Here is a 27916-nt window from a genome sequence, read left to right on the forward strand (position 1 = left end):
GTCGCAAAAGCATTTTTCAGTTGAATGGACTCAGGGAAAATTTTAGATAAGAGCCATGAGAAAGAATACAACTGATTTGATTTATTTTACTATTTGAAAGCAGTGATCGGTAGGATCATAGAGCCGCACAATAATGCATTTTCAGTTTATAATGCATGCACTTTTATTCATGCATTTTTCTTGATATTAAGAAAGATATTTTGTTTTTAAAAACAATTTAATTTTTTGCTGTTTGCCTGTTGAAAATGTTTTCACTTGAAGTTAGTGACAGAGCCATAACAAAATATTGCTTTATTGATTTAATCATTAAATAATATACAGTGTGTTAGGTCTTGGTTCAATAGGCTATGTGCAATCATTTCAATATGTTTTAATAAACATTGAACCAGTCCGGCCCTCGGCCTGTAACAAATTTGTTTTTTTGGCCCTCGGTGTATTTGACTTTGACATCAACTGCTTTAGTCATAATCGCTACTGTTGCCCCCCCCCCCCCCCCCCGAGAAATGTGTCAGGAGCCGCAGCACAACCCGCAATTGTAGGGGGAGCCAAAAAAGCTACAAATTTGCCAAATTCTCTGGGATTACGTTGATGCCAAGGCTATTTATTTCTGTTAAATGCACTTCTAATGGAGTATGTCACTCCAGGATCATATTAAATTGTTGGCTGCATCGGCCTACTAGGTCTGCTGTTTATGTCATTGTTCTGTGTGTTGCCTACAGGCTACTTTACTTAACTTGTTTTTTCAAATAAAAGGATTTCTCGTGTTAATTTAGGTAAGAAATGTCTGTCTGAATGATGAATTTATGGCCCAGCTGGCTACCAGACTCACTCTATTTTAAAAAAACATTGTAAGTCAAGTTTATCAAATCAATTCACAATTTTAATCATAGCATTCAAAGCGCTCTGCTAATTTTACAAACAGTTGATCAATGCCTTTACAAGTTTGCAAGCGTTTTCATGATTTACCATGAGGATTATCTTCCAATCAAGGCTATTTTCATGAAATAAATGGCAAATACATCACAACTATTTTGATTGACTTAAAAACATCCCGACTCAGTTTACATCAATTACATTTTTACACCCAGCTTATATGTGAATGAATTACCATACAATTTATAATCAGAAGAAGTCTAAGTTCCTCATTACTGTACCATTATTTAGAACAATATCATTCAATCTTTAAAAAGACATATTAATGTAATAAAATTCATTCTAAAGAGCATTAGCATATAAATCAACATACTTTTGGATTTTCTTATTCAAAAGCGATGAAGCAAGTCTGTAGTTATGCATGCGGCACCAAGAGGACAAAGTCAGACACAGTGTTCACTAATTTAACCTTATCAAGGCTTCACTCTCACAGATGAATTTGAGCTGAAATTCAGGAGAACTTCTTTTCCAGCTCTGTGTTGGGCTCTTATCAGGGATAACCAGCACATATGAACCTGATCCACCAGTCTCCAGCCAGTACCTTAAAATGTAAACATGAACAGTATTATCAGCATTCATAGTACTGCTAATGCACTTCATTAAATCAAACAACTTTAGTTTTGCAAGAAACAAACAGCTGACATCAAATCCTGGTAAATGTATAGTTTATACTTTCTGATTTGAGTTTGCATTGAAAATAAATCCTTCTTTTCTTTTTCTTTCTCAGCGCTGGGCCGTAGTCATGGTCAATACTTATTTTTTACTTTTGGATCTTACCCAAGAGTGTTTCTGCGTCCATCAATCCAGAAAAAGTTGCCGTTACTTTCTTTTAACCCAATCCAGTATCCATGGTGCTCGCTATGGTAATACTTGGTGTTATTACTGATGAATTCCTGGAAGTCATCACATGGCGAATCATCAGAAACATTCACACTTTGGTACAGACATCAATTATAACAATTGGAAAAAAGAAAATGTACAGCTCACCTGTTCTTGCTGATTATCAATAACAACCAGATCTGCACCGCTGTCTTTGCAATATGTTTGACTTTGTGTCCATGTCTTCCAAGGAGCGGGTTTATCATAAAACAGGTAGCACTTTTTCTGGTAAAGAATCCAGCCGCCCTGACAGGGCTGACACTCTGCTCAAGAAATGGTCGGAGAAATTGATTCATTATTAAATCTGACATATCAAAATCAAATGGCAGCCTTTTTAAACCGACTGATTTTATATAGATTAGACTAATTTGGAATTTAATGAATGTGAGGAATCTGACTACAGTGAATTGGTTAGAATTAGTTTAAAAGGGACTGTAGTTGAAATGCCTTGAGATATCATTCGTTGTGATTTGATATGGTATTAGAATTTTTTCATTGGTATATAAACAAAACTGAACTGAATGATAACAAATGATAAAACTTTAAAAGACTTATGACTGTGAAACTATGAATCTATCTACTTTTGAAAATGTGCAATATCTAATATTTCCATCCCCGAGCATCTTCGCAGGACGTTTTCTGCCAGAATAAATCCAGCCAATATAAACTATAAAAGATATTAAATATTGTTTTCAACTTTATTTGTTGCATGTTAAGTCTGTAAAGTTGTGATGTGGGCTAGCAATAAAGAAAACGGGACATCAGATGATAGTTATCATGATTTGGTACAAAAGAGGAGCTCCAGTTTGTCCACAAACGTGTCAGAAAAACATTGGGCCTCATGCAACAACCGTTCGTACGCACAGATTTGTTCTTAAGTCGTGCGTACAAGTGATTTAGGAAAATTTGCGCATTCACCAATCTCTTCGTATTTTACGTTTTCTTTCAGGTACGAACAGAATTTACGAGTGATCCAGACCTGTCGTAGGAGTTTCCTAAAATAGTCCGCTGTTATTCCAATCAAGTTTGCTTGACTAATGGATTGTATATTTAATTACTTTGAAGCAAACATAAATAAATATATACATTATACCACATAATTATGCTGACAGTATTCTGTTGGACTTAAGTTATGCACTAATTGAAGGTTAATTTGACTCTGTATATAACGAGGTGAATGGGAAGCTATTTAGATTGCCAAGGACTGTGCTGCTGCAAATATGCAGCTTGCTGGAGCCACAACTCCAGAGAGAAACACGCCGATCAAACCCAATTCCACCACACGTCCAGGTCTTCACCAGCTTTGGATTTTTGGCCACTGGAACCTTTCAGAGGGAGACTGGAGACAGATCGGGGGTGTCCCAGTCCTCTGTGATTCATGCGCTCCCCTTGGTCATCAAAGCTCTCATCAGTTTATCACCCATGGTACATCACATTCCCATACACCGCTGTCCAACTAGTTGTAGCGCACTCAAGTGTGGAATTAATACAAACTTAAACCTTTGGAAGACCCGAACAATCCTGTGGGGGATGTTTTTCTGGGTAGGGACCAGATGGAGGACGTCTAAACAAAGAAAGGGACTGAGATGGCCTAATTTACAACAACCTTCGGCCTACGAAAGCATTTGGGAGTGTATTTAGTACTAGACCTATGCCATAAACTTGAGGGATGCGTTTACAACTTAAGATGAACAAACGAAGAACCCTCTTAGGAGAAATGGGAGACTAACCCATTCCCTATCTTATCTGGACAGTAAATCAGTAAATCAAAGTTGACGTTTTCCCCTCATCCACCCAGATAAGAGAACCAGATGCCTAAATAGAACTGAACATTACTTTACTTAGAGTAACTTTCAGCTGAATCTTAAAACTGTATTAAATGTGTTTGATAACTTTGTACAAGTTCTTTCAGGTTCCCAGCGAAATCACGAGCTGCATTTAAAGACTCTTTTCATGATCCTACTTGAAAGTATGACGAAGAAATAAAAATGACCAACCCGCAGTAAACTGGACATTTATATGAAGAATTGCAACTGTTAACCGATGTTCCTTCCGTATCTTTTTGTACTCCATGGGTAACACGGGAAAATAACATTGTTTGGTTCGCTATTCATATGTCCTAATTTACAGATATATTATCTGAATGTTGAGACTCATAATCATCGTCTATGTCATGTTATGTGTATTTGATGTCTTTATATCATAAGTCTATGTTATATATTTAATCTGCATATCTTAACAAGTTGTGGTGTTTTCAGAATCATCGAGACAAAAATTAGTGAATTTTCAATTCTTTAAGTGTTATATATAATCACCCATATTTAACACATCTCCTGTTTGTTTTAAGGTTCATGTCTTTTTAATAAATAGTTCATAAATATGTATATATATATATATATGTATAATCAACAGGTTGTGTTGTATGCTTTCTTTACGTAATGTCTGTCAAACCAAACGAGAATTCACTAAAGTAGCGAGATATGAGACTGATTATTAATTGAAATATTAACTTAACAACCCAGAATCATGGGGCAGTCTGTGGCGTAGTTGGTAGCAGGCGCCTCATGTACATGAGGCAATAGTCCTCGCTGCAGCTGGCCCCGGTTCGAATCCCACATATGCATATCTTAACAAGTTGTGGTGTTTTCAGAATCATCGAGACAAATGTTTTAAGCTGGGCATACACTGTGCGATTTTTGGCCCGATGTCAACAAGATTTTCACTCGTGCGACTATTTTGGAGATCGGGCCGAGTTTTGCCTCAATCGTGCGTCTCGCATTGTGTAGTATACATAGGGTAACGACAAACGATTAAGCCCTCCCGACCACCTCCCGATCGATCGGATGAAAATCAAACTTGTTTGAAATCCTGGTCGCCCCTCGTGAGGCTCTCGCACAGTTGAAGCAGTTGCACGAGCCGATTGACCTCATCCTGTCACACTACGCATGCGCGAACATAGATACGGAAGAGAAAATTTTCATCAGAAGAAGAAGAAGACAACAGAACAGAACTTCCGGCTTCTTCTTCTTGCAGTTCCGGACAGTCCGACCGCGTCCGATGTGTCGTGTAGTGTGAGCAGCCAGATCGCATCAGACCATCGGATCGTACAGTGTGAGAACAGGAATCATGAGCTGTGACGTTTTAACCCCTGCGATTCACTTGTACGTATGAGCAGCAGCTGAATACTGCGATTGAAAACAAATCGCACAGTGTATGCCAGCTTTATGAGACGGAAGAAACAGAGAAATAGAGTTTCTTTGTTTTATCCAAAATCTATAAACGTTAGAACAGATCGCCTTACAAACACACCCAGGCAGACATCACAACAGTTTCAGGCATATCATTGGCTGAAAGCGTAGCGTAAGCCTACGTCACACCCCGCGATTCGAAATCCAGAGTAAAGAAAAAAGATTTGAGACAGAAGAGAATGAAATGAAGAAGTTTTCAGAATGATGCGGCAGAGAAGGAATGAATCATGAAGAAGCAAGTTAAGAACAGAGAAGAAGATGAAGACTAAGACAGGATAGAAAGATGAGGAAGAAGAAGAAAATCCGAACATAGAAAGAAACAGAATGAAGTAGTCTAAAGATAAACGCTTTCTGTGTTTTTGTTCGTCCATCGTCATCCTTGCTTTTTATGTTGCACGTTTTTAACCTCCGCTGCTGCACGTCATCACATAGTTTTAAATGAATCCAAGATGTCAGTCTTTAGCTACAAACAGTACGCAAACCTAAACTATTTGAGTAAAACCGGTACCTCTCCATTCACCCATATTTTATTTTTACATGTGTTTTATATAATCACCCATATTCAACGCATATCTCCTGTTTGTTTTAAGGTCCATGTCTTTTTAATAAAAACTATATATATATAGATATATATCTATATATCTATATATATATAGATATATATATAGATAGTTGTTCTTTTTGCGCCTTGATGCCATTTTCATGACTCAATACTCAACTTTTCCTGGAACATTTTGGGCGTGGAGTATGCAAATGTACTATCCTCGTGCACTTAAATACGCCCAGGTGTGATTCATCATTTACGCAGGTCGTTAACACACACAAGTTAAGAGCGTTTGTTGAATCTGACGTGGCGTGTTCATACGAGACCTTCTTACGAAAAAAGTGAGAGAAATTTAGAATAAAAACACGAAAATGTTCTTGCATGAGGCCCAATGTTCCTCAGAGAAAGATTGGAAGGGATTTGCATATTTCTCCCCCTACAGAGCAGAATATCAGGAGTTTCAGTGTGTAAAGGACCAGGGAGCGAGCCTAAGCTGGACACCCGTGATCTCTGATCCCTCAGACGGCGCTGCATCAAGAACCCTCATTCAGTCACAAATTTCATTTTAAAGAAACTTTAAACAGGATAAAAAGTTTTGAATTTACCATCTTATCAACAACATTTGGGTGTTTTTTGATTAAGTATTATGTTGTTAAATGGCTTTATTATGTACTTACGTTTGTCAGGGCAGAATTCCTTCACCGGAAAGCTGTTGAACGTCAGGATGACTCCCAGCGTCCAGTTGAGGTCGTCTTTCTGTCTGTTCAGGTGCTTAGTCTGATTTTCTAAGTTTCCAATCTCCACCGTCATCAGTTCGGTCCGATTCTTTAGGACTCTATTGTCAGCGGTCAACTGTTCGGTCTGGTTCTTTAGGACTCTATTGTCAGCGGTCAACTGTTCGGTCTGGTTCTTTAGGACTCTAATGTCAGCGGTCAACTGCTCGGTCTGATTCTTTAGGACTTCCATCAGCTGCTGGTTTTCTGCACTGAGGTTTGCTTCCTGTTTGTTCATTCCCATGATAACTGTGAACGAAAAGAGAGAGCACATCAGTCAGTCAATTAGTCAATATATGTCATATTTTCAGTTGATATGTCGATAATGCTACAGTGTAAACATCTGTTTTGTGCAGGGGAGTAAATACGTGAAATTACAGTAACAGGTATGTGTGAGCCCTAACCATGTATTTAGTACCATGCATGCGTGACCATGTGTTTTAAACCATTTAGGCCTAAAAGGCCTGGAAAAGAATGCCTGTAAAACCTATGGGCGATTTCAGAAAGACCCCCTAAAACCTGAAGTTTTTCTGGAAATTCAGCAATTGTGTCAACGCCTACTAAATGATTGATTTCTCAGCCTCTGTAGCAGATAGAAACAAAATTCAAAAAGTATTTGAGAGCTTACACCTGTGGCTTTGTTTGGAAACTGAGTTAATTTACATACACCTTCACGAAAATAGAAAATGTAAAAAGTAAAGTGCAGGAACAGCACTATTTTCAATTAGAAAACAGTAATAAAATAAAATTTCATTTTATATTTAAATTATTTATTGGGGGTCCTAGCAGCGAAGCTGCAGGAACCCATTGGATTAGTAGCTTTTCTTATTATTATTCATCCGTTTCTGCTGCAATTGAAGTCTATGGCAGCCCCATTAACACTATGGTAAAAAGTTGTGAAATTTGGCACACGTAATCAGCCAAGTGCCAAAGCCAAAGTCAAGAGTTTTCATGCCCCAAGAGCTTACTCTCTAGCGCCACCAACACGCCAAAGTTCAAAGTGCATTCAGCTTAATAACTTTGGACTACTTGGTCTATGACGTCAATTTGCATATGCCTAGATTTTCCGCCATTTTGAATTTTATCAAAAAGCTTAAAAAAGCATTTCAAGTCACAGAGATTGTCCAATCGTCACGGAACTTGGCATATAGACTCTTAAGACCAACCCGCACAAAAGTTATCGTGTGGAATTTTGAATTAGGCTTCCGATTTTCCATAAAAGCCAATCAAACTCGAGGTTGACGCCATCAAACCGGAAGTGAGGTCATATCTTGGCAAACATTTGACGTTATGACGTCAAACTCATAACACAGACTCCAGACTGCTAAGGTAAGAGGCCCAAGAAGTTTGGTGACGTTTGGCCTATAGGTGGCGCTATATGTAGCAAAAATGCATTTTTGCTCATATCTTTGGACCCCTTGGTCCAAATCTCACAAATGATGGAACAAATGGAATCCCTGGATGAGGACGAGGTCAACGCACTTAATGACGTCATCTGCGCTATCTTGGATTTCCCGCCATTTTGAATTTAATCGAAAACCTTCAAAACGCATTTCAGGCCACTAAGTTTGTCCAATCTCCACGGGACTTGGCACATAGAATCTTAAGACCAAGCCGCATATGATTTATCACGTGGATTTTTTTATTTCACTTCCATTTAACCATGGCAGCCAATCAAACTCTACGCCGACGCGCAAACGGGACAGTTGGTTGTATCTCTGCGATGCATTGATGTATCAATGCCAAACTTGGTGCATGGACTCACGACGCCTTCCTGAGCAGCCCAAGCCTTGCTTATTGTGCCGTTCTGCTAGGACCCCCACATTGCTGCTTGCAGCTATATTTTATCTATTTATTTTATCGCCAGTAATCTCTTCGTACTGGCAGCACAAGGAGCCCATACACATTTCAATAAACGTTTTCATCTCCGGCACAGTTACGTATGACCACCTTGCCATCTTTGCTCGAGCTGGAGTCTGAAATACCTGCTCACTGTATCTATTCGTCTCGGAAACGAGATGCGCCCAAAGCTCCTCAGTAAAAATATGATTAAATGCCTGCAACGGTGTGGCATCTGCAGGTAAACCGACTTTCACCGCTGGTGTGCGGTTGACATCTCTCCGTCGATTACGGTGGTAATTGTCAGTCTTCCGCTCACATTCAAACTCCTCACAATCGCTCCCGTCTGAAATGTCTTCCCACTGAAAGTCCTCCATGCTTGTTCGATGTAACTTAACTTCAAAACAATGACACGAGGAACATGACGACACTCTCACGTGTCCATTATAATGCATTTAATTGGCGCAGAGGTCAATAATTGGTGCAAAACAACCTTATACATGAAAAAAGACGTGTACGCTTTCTCGGCCTTAAAGGTAGAATAACGCAACAGCGCCCCCGGCTTTAAAGGTAGAAATGCGGCAACGCTTTCCCGGCCTCAATGGGTTAAACATGTCGCAGGTGAAAGCGTCAACATGCAGAAACATGTGACGGGTAAAGTCATCATGTATTTGAGAGTTTTCTAGCTCATGTTTAGTTTTGCCATTGTTTTCCCCACAGTTTCTCTTTCCTCAGTCACCATGTTCAGGTCATTAGTTTCACTCACATCACCTGCACTCATTCACTCATCAGTGCCCACAGTACTTAGGTTCCCTGTTTTCTCTCAGTCATGGTGAGATCCTTGCACATTCACCCTTCATGCCAAGTTAAGCTAAGCTAAGCATAGTCTTTTGTTTTTCCAAGTCATGTTCTTGGTTTTGTCTTGGTCATGTTTTGTTTTCATGATACGCCTCGCAAACCCACGTATCATAACGCTGTGTGTCCGTGCAGACAAAAGGAAAATGAGTTTGCCTAACATGGAAAGTTATTTTAGCAACTGTTGTGAAAACGTAGTATTATACATTCTGCTATTGGTATTTACCACAAGAGGCAGAGTGTGTCATAAATAAATACAATAAAGTATCAATAAAATGTAATTCCAGGATACAGTACCCATCAAAAACATCTGCACACATCTGCACTCCATAAGAGGGGATTTAAAGGATAAGACCGTTTTTTTGACATTGGGCCCTTGATTTCACATTATAACATGATGTTCTACTCACCCCTGCTTGTTGTTGAACATTTGGAGCTGTTCCAAAGATATTCGAGAGGCGTCTGGCTGCTCTCTTGAGATATTCGGCCATGAAACGGTTTCCTATGGGCAAGCTTATACAGGCACAAACTATGCTGTTAATAATTTATTAATTACTCTACACTAGCACTGATAACGTGGAGGTGCGTCGCTTACTTAAAAAAATCCGGGTTACTGTAATTTTGATTTTTTTTGTCGTAAAGTGGGTGTTACTGACGTCCTCGTCGTGCTACTGCCACAGGCAGCCCACAGACCTGCTGCCTGTTTATTCATTCGGCTAAAATTCAAAATTAGTAACCCGGATTTTTTTTAGTAAGCGACGCACCTCCGCGTTATCAGTGCTAGTGTACAGTAATTAATAAATTATAAACAGCATAGTTTGTGCCTGTATAAGCTTGCCCATAGGAAACCGTTTCATGGCCGAATATCTCAAGAGAGCAGCCAGACGCCTCTCGAATATCTTCGGAACAGCTCCAAATGTTCAACAACAAGCAGGGGTGAGTAGAACATCATGTTATAATGTGAAATCAAGGGCCCAATGTCAAAAAACCGGTCTTATCCTTTAAATCCAAACTCCAAACATATGCCGAGCACTTACAGTCCTCTGCTTTTTAGTCAAACAGCCTTAAAAATGCATTTTTTTCTTTGTATTTTGCCTAATTTCCCTGCTGACTTTCTAATATTCATAATAAGTTAAACATCTTATAGGTTTAAACACATTAAATATAACGAAATGTTGTGGTTATAAAGGATGAGACGGCACCAGTTTACATTTAAATAACAGCATCCTCAGGTGGTCGAAGTAATAAAGTTTATAACTCTAACTGCCGGAATATTCTCATAGACATGACAATTAAGATCCCTTAACCTTAAAAAAGTGCTTATTTCAATCTCTAATTATCAGGACCTTTTTATTAAGAACCTTTAGAGTTTAGGTGTTAACTTTAACCCTTTCTCTGAAAGCAATACAGTCAAACTAACAGATCCAAACCCAGAGCATAAAATACATAACAGATCTCTTTGCTTTGTCTTTTTGCTGATACAAATTTGATGTAAGCTGTTGCAATCGTTTATTAAAGTTTAGTACTGAAATGGAACTCACTGTAGATGGCCATCGCCACGATGGTCACTGCCAGGACAACGCAAAGTATCCCCAAACACACCAGCAACAGACGAGAGTGACAGCAAGCAGCTGCTTCAACTTCTGCTTGGAACAAAAAAAAGAGACTCAACATTATTGTGGAAAGTTTACTGAAAATGATCCACTGAACAAGAACGATTTCTCTTCCATAGACGATAAAACAGTCTGACATGAAACAATTATCCCCTTTTTCATCAAGTAAGTTATCTTCATCCATCCATCCATTCTCTATACCCTTTAATCAGTCGGTCGGGTCATGGGGGGGCTGGAGCCTATCCCAGCGGCGGGGTACACCCTGCAGGTCGCCAGTCCATCACAGGGCCCCACAGAGACAAACGAGACAAACATCCACACACACGCAGTGGGTCTACATGATGAGATTAATTGGATTACAGCTATAGTTGGGTTATGCTCCTTATCTGAGCAAGGGTAATTCTCCTTGGATATATGGCGGTGAATTAATGGGATCAGAGGCACAAAGCGTGTCATACCCCGGTATGATAGGTGGCACTGTACCCATTCCAACTGTTGCTAATAGAGCCACTTCCTGTTGACCTCTTCACCACCAACAACAACAACAACAAACTCAGGCATTGGAGAAAGATGGAGAACGCAGAGCCAGATGAAGCTACGTCCCTCTACATTTGGTCTGTGATGAGCTGCTTGTTGCACAAACTCGATGCCCAACGGAGCATTCTCCATCGCGTTGTTTGTTTCTTTCTGACGGCGACAACAACAGGAATATCGTCTCCTTTGACTTCCGGGTCACGACCCCGGGAAAACATCTGGAGCATGCGCAGAACGCAAAGTCTGATTCACCACGTGCTTCAGCGTCTACAAGCAGGTTTAGAGTGACTTTCAACCCAGTTATCTCGGGGTCTGAATCCGATCCAGTTCTTAGTCAGATTAAGGTGTCTACATGCACTTAATAACTCAGTCTTATTGTAATTTAGCCCTTAATCCGATTTTTACAGTGCCATGTAACCCCACTGATGCTCTCCAAGGGACAGTTTTTAGAGACATCAATTAAGCTAACATGCATGTTTTTGGACAGTGGGGGGAACCCGGGGTACCTGGAGAGAACCCACGCAACCTGGAACCCTCTCGCTGTGAGGTGACGGTGCTAACCACTACACCACGTGCAGCTGTAATCTCTGTACATTCTGCTATCAGAACACACTGCAACTTACTCTGCTTTAAGAAACTGAATACAAACAGACCAAACACAAGCAAATACGGAGTCTCTAACTTAGAGCTCATTTCTGGATTTGGCTGCGTTTTTTCTAAAAATTGTGTCTGAATGCTCTTCTTTGTTAGACTGTGTGAGTCACTGTCAATATAACTCCAGATGTTTCTGTCTTTCTTTGTGTCAGAAGCCTCCTGACAGCCACAATAACATACATTTAGGGTTATCTTAGACATCTTAAATAAAATTGCTTTCATTATTCTCAGGGTTGGCATCATCAAAGAGCCTACTTGAAACATTAGTTTCTTCTTTTGTTGATAAGATATATTGTACGGTTCAGCAAAATTGAATAACTTACTTGATAAAGGAGTTGCAAGCTCTTTAGGGTTCACTTCAGAAATAACTGCCCGGTCCTCCTTTTCCTCTGTGTCACAACAACAACATGATAAATGGAAAAGAAAGAGCTGAATGAATGGATTCATCAGGATTCTTCACAGCACCAGTGATCCCATCCAACAAACAGCACAACGGTAACAACCCCGGTGTCTAAAAGCTGGGACTGCGTAGTAAAATCTATATAACAACAGAATGCAGTGACCTGCAAATCCCATAAACAGATAGTTTATTCTAAAAAACAACGAAAGGTTCATAAAGGTTAATTTCCTCTTTTGTTATTTTGTTGAGGATGACATTAGAAGTCCTTGATTGTTGAGTCAAATACCAGAAAAGAAGAGTTAGAAAGTATCTGTCCAAAAAATGACCATCATCAGCATATATGTATTAAATATATACGTATATATTTTTAATTCCTCTGTACATTTTTAATTCTATACAAATGTTTAATTTCTCTGCTAAAGTTTAATTTTGCTACAAACGTTTAACTTAATTTCTCTGTACACATTTAAATTTACATCTTATCTCAGGTCAATTTCAACATACAATATGGTTACTGTGTTATAAGTTAATTCTAATGTATGTTATGTTTCTGCTTCTGGTAACAGCTCCAATAAACAGCTCCACAAAGAGAAGAGGAAGCAACATGGTAATGAGTTTGTTCTGCTGTTGTTTTGCATATTTCATTAAGTTATGTAAATTATATATTTTGTAGTCGCAGGCACCTGTTTTACTAAGAATTTTTTTAGTTCCACGACTAAATAAACTGGCAGGTCCTTATTTTTTTTTCTATGTGACAGAAGGAGGAATATGAAGAATGGATAAAAACAGTTGAATTCAACAGCATCACCGTGTTGCCTTGGATCTCAAGACAGAGTTTTGAAACAGTAACCGAAAAGCTCTAAAACAGAAAGAAGAGCAACATCAGAAAGTTTGTTTCTGTTATCTATCATCTATTATCTATTATAATCTTATAATTATATCTCTATTATCTGAGTTTGTTCTGTTTCAGACAGATAACTCACTAAGTTTAGTAGCTGCAGACTCTTGAAGCTTCACCACAGAATAAATCGTCTGCTCTTCTTCTTTGTCTGTATCCCAAAACATAACAATACGAAAAGATGTTTACAGACAGTGAAATCAATGTATTCACAAGCACTCATCACAGTTGTACCTGTTGGGAAAAACACCCGAACTCTTTACATGCAGATTTAAAGACAAAGCAGCAACAAATGCATTCAATGCAGCGTCACATACACTGCTGAACTAGATCTGAAGACCGGAGGAAACGTTACAAGTATTTTGCATTTCGCGCTGGTGGAACCGTAACCGGGTAGTAGTTATAGCCTCAAAATGCAAAAAGAAGAAGCAGCAGCAAGAGAGCAAGAAATAGAATTGATAATTTATTGAAAACTGCATTTAAACTCAAACAGGCTGTTGATCAGCTGATCAAAAGTGTACGAACACAGTCTAATAACCCTCAGGATCTGAAAAAAAGGCGTTTAAAATGACTGTTAATCAACGGACAACTTAGAAGAAACTTAAGGAGTATATATAAATATATATGAAAATCGATGAGTCATTATTGATGTGCTGCAGCGGGGCGCGTCGATGATGTCATCCCAGAAGATGCGTGCGTAGAAAGCCGCCTATAAGCCCCCCGATAGCCCCCAAGAACAACAACACGGCAGCTCTGAGCAAACAGTGCAACAGTACGCGTTCATTCATTCATTGGTGTTAAAGTATTGGTGAAATAAAGACAGATAATGCCTTATTTAGAGGCTGTATTGTCTCTGCCCTGTTCTCTCCCGTTATATGGATATACGCTGATCTCCAGTGATCTAAATATCTTCAGAAGGACGCCGACTTTCACCAAACTGTTATCAGTGATTAGATGAACGTGTTTTATGCCAGAAATAAGGTCCAGGTTTAAAATAACCAAACTTCCCCTTTAAGAAAGATCTATCCATGTGTCCATCCAGAAAAAGATAACCACAGAATATTAAAATCAGTAGGTTTGGACCGTAATTCTTCCATACAGAGCACCTTTAAAGATGCATAAAATGCCAAATAAATCATTAAACCCAGAAAGGAAGGAGTCTTTTACCTTTTGGAGCTGAAGCAACCTTTCTTAAAACCAGTGTGGCATAATTGATTTCCTCTTCCATCTTTAAAAATAATTCACCACTGTTACTTCAGAGCTGTTAATAACATCAGTCTTTAACAAGTGACGGTGCTGATGGGAAGCGCAGCTTTAAAAAGGATCCCAGCAGTATGTCATGGAGAACAAACAGGTTCCTCTTTCTCTCGATAATATCTAAAAAGCATTTGGGCAAAGCACAAACAACATGACAAAAGCTCTGCTGTCCTTTAGTTAGAGATTGCTGTCAATATTTGGTTTAATCTGATCTAGGAACTATGTCTGTTTCCGTGCATTGTTGTGCTACAAAGGTTGTCATGTTTTAAATTCTGGTGGGTTAACATCCCCTAAATGTGAATGAGACACATGCACATTTCACCCCCCATCCCACTGAAATACATGACTTTAAAAGATATTTGTCCAGAAGTGTCAGGTTGGGGTGGTGGGTAGGACATGGAGGCAGACTCAAAGGTGTAAAATGAAAAACTTGGTTTATTTGCAAACAAAGGTTAAACAAAAAGTGCGGCTGAGCCGGATAACAAGACTAAACTGAGGGTCAAAGACATGAATGTAATACTGACAAAACAAAACACTTAACTTAGGTTTGTGGCTTTGTGGCATGAGAGGTGAAAATGAGGTATCAGGGTATCAAGGTAGGTAGGGTAAGGAAAGATCCGACAAACTGAATGTCATGGTTTAACCACTTAGTCCGACCCACAAGCAGAAAACTCTCAGGAGACTCAGGGAAGTTTCAAAAGGTTTAATATACAGGTTGGGGTGAAAATATGACAAGATATTATTCCCAGAACTCGGGTTGGGGTTTCACACAGGCACTGGTCCTAAGGAGAGAGAGCACAGAACAGGGTGAGTTTGGAGATGGTTGGTTGGGTCCAGTATTTCTTTAAAGTGTGGCTTACTGGGAGTTTTTGGGGTGATCCTCCAAGGGGGGGCTGCTAGGGATTCTTTTTCTGGTGGTCCGTGGATTCTTAGGTGGTGTTGCGCCTTGCTTGGGAGCACGGTGGAGAGCGGAGAGGACTCAATCTAGACAAAGAAGCGAGGAAAGGAGTCTGATGCTGCCAGTCAGGAACTAGGGCTGGGGGTTGACTGGACCTTGAAGGTTTGGTTTCAGAAATCTGTGAAACAGGCAGGAACTGAAGCAACCAGATGTGGCAAACACTCAGGCACTGGAGGAGTGGCAGCATGCTCCTTAAATGCTCCTTCTTGATGAGGTATAATAGACCACAGGTGTAGAGTTCTCAACGGGCCTGAAAATTACAACCCGACCCGAACCGGCCCGTGGCTTTCAAAGCCCGAGCCAGATGTAACCCGACACATCAATATGAATTATCTATCCGAACCCGGCCCGACGCCGGGGGTCGAGTTTTCCCATGTTATCCTATGGAGACTGACGGGCTGCGGGTCGTTACGGCACCTATGTGCAGGGGCGGTGGCCGAATGCCCACAGCTTACTGTATGGCGGCTCAGGCTGGACGTCCCTGTTTTTTTGCTGTCATATTTTAACAGCACCTTGCATTTTGAGCATTGCACATAACCTGTGGAATTTCCATCAGAATCCAGCACCACTCCAAACACTTTCCAGACCTCTGATTTTCCCACTCCTGTAGCGACGGTGAATTCACCTGCAGCAAGTTTGCTCTTCACCAACTCCATCTTCTTCTCCGCTAAAGGCGTGCACGCAGCGGTGTCATGTCTGTCCCCGCTCCATGCAGACTTTCGTTTCGATAGATAGATCGATCACCATGATTCACGGTAAACAGCAGCGATGATTAATATATATATTTTTTTTTTTTTCACTGGGCGAAAAGATTAAGCCCGAGGACAGACCCGACCCGAGTCATCTGCTTATATTTTCGACCCGAACCCGGCCCGAACCCGCGGGTCCCGTTGGGTTTTTCGGGCCGACCCGACCCGTTGAGAACTCTACACGGGTGTGTCTAATTGGAAGGAAGAACTCAGCCCACCGACTCCCTGGCGCCATCTGCTGGATAAAGAAAACCACAACACCTTCCGGAGAACCCCCAACACTGAAAGGGGAAACCTGGAAACTAAATAGTGAACTGAGAGAGATGGGTGAGTGAGTGCAGCTGGGGAACAATGGACAGGTGAAGGGAATGAACTAATGATCAGGCATGGGAAGTGAGGGGAAAAACAATGGCAAGACTGAAAACAAGAACTCAAAAACCAAGACATGAAACTAAAAACATGGGGAAAATCCCATGGGCCTGACATAATTATTTTGTGTATTTAATTTGTGGCGCTGTTGGTCCGCCTATAAATAGGCTGGGTTTCGACAGGTTAGGGATCTGCGGGAAAACTGAGGGAGGTTAACTCTCTTTTACTTCACAGAAAATCAAAAGCAGCTGAACCAAGAACCAAAGTTCCAGAGAGTTTAATAATAAAATATATCTTTTTGAACCCTCAATCTTGTCTCGTGTCCTCCAAATATGTTGTGCCCTTGGTGGCCGTAACAGTCTCAAGTAAGTCCCAAGTAATTTTTTCTTGGGCAAGTCAAGTCCTGTAATAGGTCAAGTCAAGTCACCTTATTATTGCAATTTTACCTGCAGATTCTGATCTTAATAAAGTGAAAAGACAAAGATATAAGTAACTGTACCCCACCCCCACCCCGTATCATATCAAGCTAACGTTAGCTAACTACCGACTAGGCTAACAGGATAATATTAGCTTATTTGACGAGCACTTACTGGTCAGAATGGATCTTCAAATGACGGACAAAGTTGGAAGTTATGCTCGATGCTTAACACTCAAGTCATTCAAGTCATCGTGTTTCAAGTCAAGTCAAGTCCCGAGTCTTTAACTTCCAAGTCCGAGTCGAGTCTCAAGTCTTTTATTTTTTCAAGTCATGTCACAAGTCATCAAAACAGCGACTCGAGTTTGTAATCCCTTTGTTCATCTGTGAAGTGTTAATTCCATTGATCTTATCATTCTTCTTCAGTAATGCTTTGTTGTTTATGTATCCATCTATTGGATGAATAACATCTGTATCCTAAATGCAGGAATTCATCAGTAACCACACGAAAAAATACGATGATGCAAAGCATGGCTACTGGATCGGCTTGAGCAAAAACACCAACGATGTGTGGCTGTGGGTGGATGGAAGTGATCTCACTGAGATGTAAGCAACCACAAACACTCCACAGTTGCTACAGACATCTTAACCCCTACAATTCAGGAACATCTCCACCGCTTTCAACAAACCAGAAACAGATGATGAAATGTGCAAAACAGTAGCGAGGTTGAGAAATTGTTTCGACATGTCTTTTTCCTTCAGTTACAGCAGAAACAGCATAAACCAGAGATCATTTCTCCTCAGAACGAACACAATGAAAATGCAGCTTTGCAGCTCCCCTAAAAGCTTTGGGCTTTATTGATCCGAGACACGGACACTATGATACATTAAAATGGGCCATGGTACATCAACCCGTTCAGGTAAAATATTTAAGAGGCACTATTCAGCTCAGATTTTTAAAAAAAAAGACTGTTTTGAGTCTATTTTGAATAAAAGACAGCCTCTTTACACTGTCCTGTACCCAAAAGTTGTTTTTTTTTTAAAAACAGCGGCGCTGTAGCTCTTCTGCACAGAAACTCGTAGCAGATGTTATGCAGATGTTATGCAGTCACTCACCTTTTGGAGGTCGTTTCTTTTTGAAAACTACTGAGGAATAGTTGACCTCGTCCTCCATCCTTGAAAGTCAGCTGTGAGTGAATAAAGTGCCGGCGTTCTTCTCTGAAAAGGAACAGGTTGCCGTTCCCTTTAACATTTTATGTTGCATTGTGGTAATTTGTTACCCAAGCTTTCTGGTCAGAAGTATGCGTGCTTCTGTAACAAATAGACTTAACAGACTTTACTGTCATTCAAAAGCACATTCACGATGTACATTTGAGCGAGATTTCGTTGCAAGGCTCCAAGAAAAGAGAAGACAAGTAAAACAGTATAAATTAGAGCTGTCAAACGATTAAAATTTGTAATCTAATTAATCACAGGGTTGCTGGGAATTAATTTTGATTCATCCCATTCCTAAATATGACTGAAAAATTCACATTTTCTGTGCATTGTTGTTAGAACAGAAAGATAAATGTCAAGAAGTTGTCAGGACTGGGTGGGCAGGACACGGATGGACTCAGAGGATGTTAAAAGCAAACTTGGTTTTTATTCACAAAAACAAACGTTAAACAAAAGGCGCGGCTGAGCCAGATGACAAAAAAACTAAACTGTTGAAAATAAAGCATGACTAAGGAAAAACAAAACAAGGAACATTACTTGGAATGTGGCGTGGCGTTAGAATCAGGTTAGAATGAGCTTGTTTACGATAATGGCGAAAGCCAGGCGCCTTAGAGAGATTGGGCTTGAGCCACGTACGCATTGTATGATACAGAGCGGTATAAAGGCTTGGCACAAACTGAGGTCAGAGGGAATTTCCGGACATTCTGAAATGCACATGTCTCTATGACGGCTTGTTCAATAAATTCCCCATGAGAGGCTGACTACAGGGGTTCCGACTCTTTTTTCTCCACAACAGCCCCAAGCCTCCCCGGCCGATTTGCACATTACCCACAATCTCTGCATGTTTAAGAGTTGCTTCTGCCTCCTGAGCTGCCATTCTTGGATTCCACTTCCTCCCCTTGGTTGGGTTTGGAACCACCTTACGAACTACCACATCTTTACTCCAAGCTAACAGGAGCTCTGTCCTAACTTTAGTACAGTTAAACTCCTCTACTAGACTAGATACTGGGAGCTGGAGCATGCCTTTCCCATACTGTGCCACAGTACTTAAGCATCTAGGAACACCTAGCCACTTCCTAATGTAAAAACTAACTAATCTTTCCATTTTTTCTGCAAAAGATAATGGAATCTCATACATAGACAGTGGCCACATCAACCTAGGAAACAATCCAAACTGCAGACACCACAGCTTCAACTTTCCTGGAAGCTCTGATTTATCTATTCTATCCAGTCCCTCAGCAACATCTTTCCGAAACTGCACTGCCTGCTCTCCATCATTCTAATTGGTGTAAGGCGCATGCCATCCTGACGTCTCTCTCCACCTACAACTCACTTGGAAGCTCAAATAATTATCTCCATCGCCATTGTAAATGCTAATGGAGAAATCGTACACCCTGCCATAATGCCTATTTCTAGCCCCTGCCAACCTGTTGTGAAACCTGCTGTACTTATGCACAGTCTAATATCCTGAAAATATGCTCTTACTAAGTTCCATCCATCCATCCATTATCTTCCGCTGGTCCGGGGATCGGGTCGCGGGGGCAGCAGCTTAAGCAAAGAGACCCAGACGTCCCTGTCCCCGGCCACTTCCTCCAGCTCTTCTGGGGGGACCCCGAGGCGTTCCCAGGCCAGCCGAGAGACATAGTCTCTCCAACGTGTCCTGGGTCTTCCCCGGGGCCTCCTCCCAGTGGGACGGGCCCGGAACACCTCACCGGGGAGGCGTCCAGGAGGCATTCTCACCAGATGCCCGAGCCACCTCATCTGACTCCTCTCGATGCGGAGGAGCAGCGGTTCTACTCCGAGCCCCTCCCGGATGACCGAGCTTCTCACCCTATCTCTAAGGGAGAGCCCAGACACCCTGCGGAGGAAACTCATTTCGGCCGCTTGTATTCGCGATCTCGTTCTTTCGGTCACTACCCACAGCTCGTGACCATAGGTGAGGGTAGGAACATAGATCGACCGGTAAATGGAGAGCTTGGCCTTCTGGCTCAGCTCCTTCTTCACCACGACGGGCCGGTGCAGAGCCCGCATCACTGCAGACGCCGCACCGATCCGTCTGTCAACCTCCTGCTCCATTCGTCCCTCACTCGTGAACAAGACCCCGAGATACTTGAACTCCTCCACTTGGGGAAGGATCTCATTCCCAACCCGGAGAGAGCATTCCACCCTTTTCCGGCCGAAGACCATGGTCTCGGATTTGGAGGTGCTGATTCTCATCCCCGCCGCTTCACACTCGGCTGCAAACCGCTCCAGTGAGAGCTGGAGGTCACGGCCTGACGACGCCAACAGAACCAAATCGTCCGCAAAAAGCAGAGACCCGATTCTGAACTTACTAAGTTAACAACTACTATGGGCACTCTAAAATACTCAAACGCTTTCCAAATAAGGCCATGTGGAACTGAACCAAATGTATTTGCTTGATCCAAAAATATAAGCAAAACCTGGTATTCCTGCCTTCTGCACAATAGTATCTGTAAGAGCAGATCTGTTAATTGTTGTCTAATTGTTGTCGGATTGTGATTGGCAGGGGGCCTATATATATTGTATGTATGTTTGGGGGCTCGTCAGGTGTTTCCGGACAACAAACAGTTTTTGGACCGCTGTGCAGCAACATTTTGTGCTCCGTACAGATGTAATCATGAGACGTTGACCATGAGAGGCAAATAAACGGAGTTGTTTGTATAAACTCAAAGGCAACAGAGTACTCATCAGTGGCGGCTCCTCCATAGGGGCGATTTGTGCGACGCACTACCAAACACGGAGTTTTTTCTTTTTTTTTTTAATCTAGTTGCTAAGGTGGGACTAATCTGCTGTAGGCAAACTGGTTGTCTATGTCATTGTCCAATCAGATTAAGGTCGCGCCTGGTGTTGCTACGCCTATTTTGTGCGATTTTGGTCAGGGTCGAATTTGCACACGGAAGTTCCCATTGACATGAATGGGAGCTCCGTTTTTTTCAAAAATCCTGCTCCCAATGCATTCTCTATGAGAGTTTATGTGCTCGCACAAACGACGCACAACGTGCTTTCGTCATATGTCTGTTGCGCGGGACCATGAACTTTCTACTTGTTGTTGTAACATTGTGGTTTTCAATAAAGAAAAAAAAAAAAACATTCTATGAAGAAGATGGCGAGTGTCGAGTGCAACAATACGTTAGTGTTTCTGACAGAAGTGCCCTTTAGTCGTCGTACTAATGCGGAGAAGGAAGTTTGGAAGAATTTTGCGGGATGTTCGAGCAAAGATGAAACCCAGGGCTCCACCAACCCTGCTATTTTTCCAGGTAGTTTTTGATGTAGCTAAATAACTTACCCTTTTGTGCTCAATCATTGACTTGTAATGATTTAAATCTTTTATATAATGTTGACAATAATAGCAGATTGTATAATGACACATTCATTGTTTATGGTGCAGTATTATATTTAAAAAAAGAGAGAAATCTCACATAAGTAAGCTGCACTTAACCATGTTTGACAACTGGTTATACTTTTCTAAGTCATATTTTCCAAAACTTCCATAAACACTTGACTTGGATTTATATGCTGTCATTTTAATTACATTCTTTATAATGAAAATTGAATGAATCTTATCATTAAGAGCTTATGTGTTTACTTATCTCATAGAATCCTGGAACAATATGAGGAAAATAAATAAATAATGGTTAAGGTGTAATATTAACTGATTGGCAAATTATGCAAAAAATAACTAAAAATTATTACAATAAATTATGCTACCTAGACAAATATACCTCAGTCCCATGGACTTTTATGGTACTTATGGACATAACGGGGGAAATTGCAGAGTCACTTTGGTTATTTGGCAGACCAAATAACCCCTCGACTCTGCGTTGTGTTTATTTAAAGAAGACAAGGAGTTTCTGGACGATTGGACATTTTATTTCATGTGTGGGAACATAACAGGTTTGCATCAGTGCAATCAGTTCAGCTTCGCACAGCCCACTCTGATGCAGCTTTCACAGACTGGAAATTGCACTACCTAAAAAAAATGTCAGGAGCCGCCACTGGTACTCATTCATCCGTGATGGTATGGTCCAAGCGCGTCAATTAGGTTTAAACAAGCGAAACACCTCAGTGGCTTAAAGCATTGGCTTAGCTTCTACAGTATCTATTAAGCTATTCTTTTCTAAATAACTAGCTGATCTCTGTGCAACTAAACTAAAGAAATTCTTCCCCTCTACATTTAGGAGAGAGATCATCCGGAACTGACTCAGGTTCGAGAACTCTTTCTCGTTTGGAATAAGAACGCCTCCTGCCCCACGCCATGCTCTAGGTATAACCTGTTTCTCCCAAACTATTCTTAATTGCCTCCACAAAAACTTTGGGATATCAGGTGCACTTTTATAAACCCGGTAGGGGACTCCATTTGGCCCTGCGGCCGACGAAGCCTTTGCACGCCTGACTACCTCCTCAACCTCCTTCCACCTAGGTGGTCTAACATCCATCTTATGAGCTATCTCTTCTAATGGTGGCATGTCAGGTGGAAGGCCTACTACTCTACGCTGCTCAAGATCTGAATATGTATTTCTTAGATACTCTTCCACCTCTAACTTTGTTGCCTTGAGCTCCTCTCCCTTTTCCTGGTTAAACAATCCTTTAACAAACTTGAACAGGTCCCTTTAAAATGCCGTCCTTACATATTCTTTCTTCTTTCTCTTATAGATATATATATATATATATATATATATATATATATATATATAGGAGGTTCCCACCTGATGACCCCAAAGACATGTTGGTCACCACTTCTCACTGATCTATATAGGGATTATAGGGAATTATTCACTGAGTCTGGTCCATTTTTTCTTTAGCACAAGTTTCTCGTGTTTACCTTCAATCCAAATCTAGCCTAGCTACTGACTTGTGAATAGGGCAGCTGACAACAAGGGAAAGACCATGTGACAGATTGGAAAGACAGCTGACAGGAGGCAAAGACCCCAAAGGTGCTGCCATATATACATATATATATATACATATATATATCTATATCTATATATAGATATAGATATAGATATATATGTATAATCCCAGCCATACGGCATCCCAAAGACGTGATTCAAAGTTTATATGTGATAGGAAACACTCAACTGGCAGTAGCTTGGCACCCATCAAAATTTCTTCAGAAATTTTCTTGTTGCAAGCTGATCAGTCATACTCTGGCAGCTTTTTGTGTATTCTCCATAATCATGTTGAGTTATGCATCACCACAGTAATTTACTTCATGGACTTCCTTGAAGAATAACCACGAACTGCAGAAACTTTTTTTTTTTTTTTAATGCGCTGATTAAGAGGAAAAGGTTGCTGGTGCCAAATGACTTGCATTCCTCCCCAAACAGGATGCCAACCAGGATGCATTTCTTAGGCCGTCCAACCTGTTCAACAGGAAGTCTGTGAGCTCGAGCAGATCAGATGCTGAGCTGCCAGCTTGTTCAGTGAAATGCTTTCTGTGTCGGCACATCCAGAATGCAACATCAAAGCAGTAGTGTTAACATTTAAATCAGAATAACTGCAGATTCCTATTTTAAATGAGCAGCGTACTGGTTTAGACTAATGTTTCAGGACTATGGAATAACAGCTATTATTTATGGGCATTTTTATCTTATCTAATGAAGAGGAAGAGCTGGGCGCTGTGGTTTTTAAAGATAAGAGTCCCGTGAAATAAAAATAGTTTCAGCAGAGCACCTAATTTTGGAGAAAATGTTCGTTTTAACAGCTAATTTTACTGCTATAAACCCAGAAAATACTTTTTTTATACCAGCTCAGTACTGCTGGATGCTGAGTCAGCACCAACATCTTTCCTGAACCTCGTGATGTTTTCCTTTGGGGTTCATTTTGATGGCTTGATTTCTTGGAAATGGCAAGGCAAGGCAAGGCAATTTTATTTGTAGAGCACAATTCGCACACAAAGCAATTCTAAGTGCTTTACAGCTACATAAAATCACAAGAAGGCAATAAAATCATTTTTTTTAAAAACCCATAAAATCTGCATAGTTGTGGTAGGACACATTATAGCTGCGTATTAGCTGGCCTAATGTTAGCATGTACCAGTGGCGGCTCCTGACATTTTTTTTAGGTAGTGCAATTTCCCCCCGTCATGTCCATAAGTACCATAAAAGTCCATAGAACTGAGGTATATTTGTCTAGGTAGCAAGACCATTTCCCTAACTTGTTTGTGCCTATAAATTCAGATATCAGATGTCAATTTTAGGCAATATCTCTTTTGTCCACCAGATGGCAACACTGAACTAGTTAAAAGTGTCAAACTAGGGAAGTTACATTGTGAAACCTTCAAAGCACAACATTTGCCAGTTAATAATTTGCCAATCAATTAATATTACACCTTAACCATTATTTATTTTTTTTCCTCATATTGTTCCAGGATTCTATGAAATAAGTAAACACATTAGCTCTTAATGATAAGATTAATTACATTTTCATTCTATAGAATGTAATTAAAATTACAGCATATAAATCCAAGTTTATTGAAGTTTTGGAAAATATGACTTAGAAAAGCATAACCAATTGTCAAACATGGTTAAGTGCAGCTTACTTATGTGAGATTTCTCTCTTTTTTAAACATAATACTGCACCATTAACAATGAATGTGTCATTATACATTCTGCTATTATTGTCAACATTATATAAAAGATTTAAATCATTACAAGTCAATGACTGAGCACAAAAGGCTAAGTTATTTAGGTACATCAAATACTACCTCGAAAAATACCAGGGTTGGTGGAGCCCTCGGTTTCATCGTTGCCTTGCAAGGCTACCTCATGTTCATGGTCCCGCGCAACAGACATATGACGAAAGCACATCGTTTGTGCGAGCATATAAACCCTAATAGAAAATGTATTGGGAGCATGATTTTTGAAAAAAAAACTGACGTACCATTCATGTCAATGGGAGATTTCTGGTGCAAATTCGACCCTGACAGAAATCGCCCCAAATGGGCGTGGCAACACCAGGCGCAACCTTAATCTGATTGGACAATGACATATACAACCAGTTTGCCTGCAGTAGATCAGTCCCGCCTTAGCAACTAGATTAAAAAAAAAAAAAACTCTGTTTTTGGTAGTGCGTCGCACAAATCGCCCCTATGAAGGAACCGCCGCTGGTCTCAGACCAAATGGTTATGACCTGTGGGGGTCAATCCTGGGACCCCTATTGTTCAATCTGTACATGCTAACATTAGGCCAGCTAATATGGAGCTATAATGTGTCCTACCACAACTACGCAGATTTTGTGGTTTTTAAAACAAAACATTTTATTGCCTTCTTGTGGTTTTATGTAGCTGTAAAGCACTTTGAATTGCCTTGTGTATGAATGTTAACACTACTGCTTTGATGTTGCATTCTGGATGTGCCGACACATTTCTCTGCTCACAGAAAGCATTTTACTGAACAAGCTGGCAGCTCAGCATCTGATCTGCTCGAGCTCACAGACTTCCTGTTGAACAGGTTGGACGGCCTAAGAAATGCATCCTGGTTGGCATCCTGTTTGGGGAGGAATGCAAGTCATTTGGCACCAGCGACCTTTTCCTCTGAATCAGTGGTTATTCTTCAAGGAAGTCCATGAAGTAAATTACTGTGGTGATGCATAACTCAACATGATTATGGAGAATACACAAAAAGCTGCCAGAGTATGACTGATCAGCTTGCAATAAGAAAATTTCTGAAGAAATTTTGATGGGTGCCAAGCTGCTGCCAGTTGAGTGTTTCCTATCACATATAAACTTTGAATCACGTCTTTGTGATGTCGTATGGCTGAGTTATGAGGCCTCCAAAATAGGCCAGTTTTTGGCATTTGGCGAAAAAAGTGCCTTCTCTTTCTCTCCTTATGTCCTTGAGTTTTAATACTGATGCGTATGCCTGGAACAAACCCTTTAGTTACGTTGAAGTTGAGTCTCCTGTCACATATAAACTTTGAATGATGTCTATGAGGTTCTAGAATGCGCTGCTGAGGGTGGCAGCATGTTGGAGTAGCTCTGTACCTCACATTGAGATTTTTCTTTTTCTCTAAATTTCATTCCTGTTATTTCTTGGAAGAAATTGCATTTTTTGGACAACTGTTCCTTCCTGCCTTGGATGCTGTGCAGCTGGATTGATTTTTCCCAATACTTTTGTATATTTTACTCTTTTGTCATGATGCATCACCATAGCAACAAGGTGGTTTACAACAGGGAGCAGCTGAATAACATTGGAAAAGCAGAAATAATTCGACAACTGAAGCCAGATTTCCCACTGGAATTGAAAAGGAGGCGTCGTGGATGCAGAGCAGGAGCAAAGAGGAGAGAAAGAAAGAAGAAGTTCAAACCATCTCTGCCATCCTGCATCATGGGAAATGTAAGATCGTTAGCTAACAAGTTGGATGAACTTTTAGCCTTGATAAGGACTCAGCAAGAATATCGGGAATGTAGCATTATGTGTTTTACTGAGACATGGCTACAGGATCATATACCCGACTCCAGCGTCTCTCTGCCGGGCTTCCTGACTGTACGAGCAGATCGAGATATAAAGAGTAGCAGGAAAAGGAAAGGGGGTGGATTGGCAGTGCTTGTCAACAACAGATGGTGTCACCCAGGACATGTTACTGTGAAGAGTTGTCTCTGCAGTCCTGACATTGAACTATTGGCAGTAAGTTTTCGTCCATATTATTTGCCAAGAGAGTTCACCAGTGTTGTTTTGGTGGCTGTTTACATTCCACCCTCAGCTGTTGCCGACACTGCATGTGATGTCATCAGTTCCGTTGTTGCTAAGATACAGACACAACACCCCAATTCTTTTGTGGCAATATCTGGTGATTTTAATCATGCCTCACTCTCTACTACACTGCCAACTTTTCAACAGTTTGTCAGCTGCTCTACCAGAGAAAACAAGACATTGGATTTGTTTTACACAAATGTCAAGGATTCATACATTTCCAAATCAAGACCTCCCCTGGGAAAATCAGATCACAACCTTGTTTTTCTCTGTTCAGCATATAAACCCCTTGTCCAGAGACTACCTGTCACAAAAAGGACTGTTAGAAAGTGGTCACATGAAGCTGAAGAAGCCTTACAGGGTTGTTTTGATGCAACCGATTGGATTTCTCTTTGTAAGCCACATGGAGAGGACATTAATGCCATGACTGAGTGTGTGACTGACTATATAAACTTCTGTGTGGACAACACCATCCCCACCAGAACAGTGAGATGCTTCCCTAATAACAAACCCTGGATCACCAGTGAGCTAAAGGAACTATTGAACAAGAAAAAAAGAGCCTTTAGGGAGCGAGACAGGGAGTTACTGAGGAGTATACAGAAGCAGCTCAAAGTCAAGATCAGAGAGAGCAAGGAGGTGTATAGAAAGAAGCTTGAGAGTAAACTGCAGAGGAACAATATCAGAGATGTGTGGTCAGGAATGAAGAAGATCACAGGCCTCAAGCAGAGGGAGGATCGGATGGATGGAAGTCTGGACAGAGCAAATGAGCTGAACACATTCTTCAACAGGTTCAGTTCAGGAACAAGCTCACCATCCTCCCCTCCTGTTCCCAGCCAAAGAGACATCCCACCCTCCTCTGACCCACAGCTTTCCTGTAACATCTCCACCTCCACCTCAGTCATGGATTCTTCTGCTTCCACTAGTTTGTCTTCAACCCAATCAGGAGATGCTGCTGTCCCCTTTGCCTCCCTCTCCCACTTTTCTGTTTCTAGAAGTCAGGTGAAGAGGCAGTTGGAAAGACTGAACCGGAACAAGGCTGCAGGTCCAGATGGTGTCAGCCCCCGAGTCC

General features: G+C 40.9%; 1 protein-coding gene across 2 annotated transcripts; it reads right to left on the bottom strand.

The window, feature by feature from the left end:
• Positions 1-881: 881 nt before the first annotated feature.
• Positions 882-14458, bottom strand: LOC142380447 (uncharacterized). 2 transcript variants are annotated; one of them, XM_075466317.1, is made up of 8 exons: positions 14338-14458; positions 13256-13321; positions 12196-12261; positions 10613-10714; positions 6282-6626; positions 1921-2075; positions 1711-1826; positions 882-1474 (listed from the first exon to the last, which is right to left on the bottom strand). In XM_075466317.1, exons 1-8 carry the CDS (start codon positions 14396-14398, stop codon positions 1333-1335), a joined length of 1053 nt encoding a protein of 350 aa, XP_075322432.1. In that variant the 5' UTR covers positions 14399-14458; the 3' UTR covers positions 882-1332. The 2 variants fall into 2 exon arrangements, with proteins under 2 accessions (XP_075322432.1, XP_075322431.1); XM_075466316.1 differs by having other exon boundaries at positions 10613-10717.
• Between the last annotated feature and the right edge of the window lie 13458 nt (positions 14459-27916).

The sequence above is a fragment of the Odontesthes bonariensis genome, chromosome 5, assembly GCF_027942865.1.
Source record: "Odontesthes bonariensis isolate fOdoBon6 chromosome 5, fOdoBon6.hap1, whole genome shotgun sequence".
Taxonomy (NCBI): Eukaryota; Metazoa; Chordata; class Actinopteri; order Atheriniformes; family Atherinopsidae; genus Odontesthes; species Odontesthes bonariensis.

Coding starts and splice junctions, on each gene's coding strand:
- LOC142380447 (XM_075466316.1), bottom strand. CDS start 14,398: ATGGAAGAGGAAATCAATTATGCCACACTGGTTTTAAGAAAGGTTGCT. Junction 10,718..12,195: donor GCTTGCAACTCCTTTATCAA/GTAAGTTATTCA, acceptor TTTTGTTCCAAG/CAGAAGTTGAAGCAGCTGCT. Junction 1,827..1,920: donor TTGATAATCAGCAAGAACAG/GTGAGCTGTACA, acceptor GATGACTTCCAG/GAATTCATCAGTAATAACAC.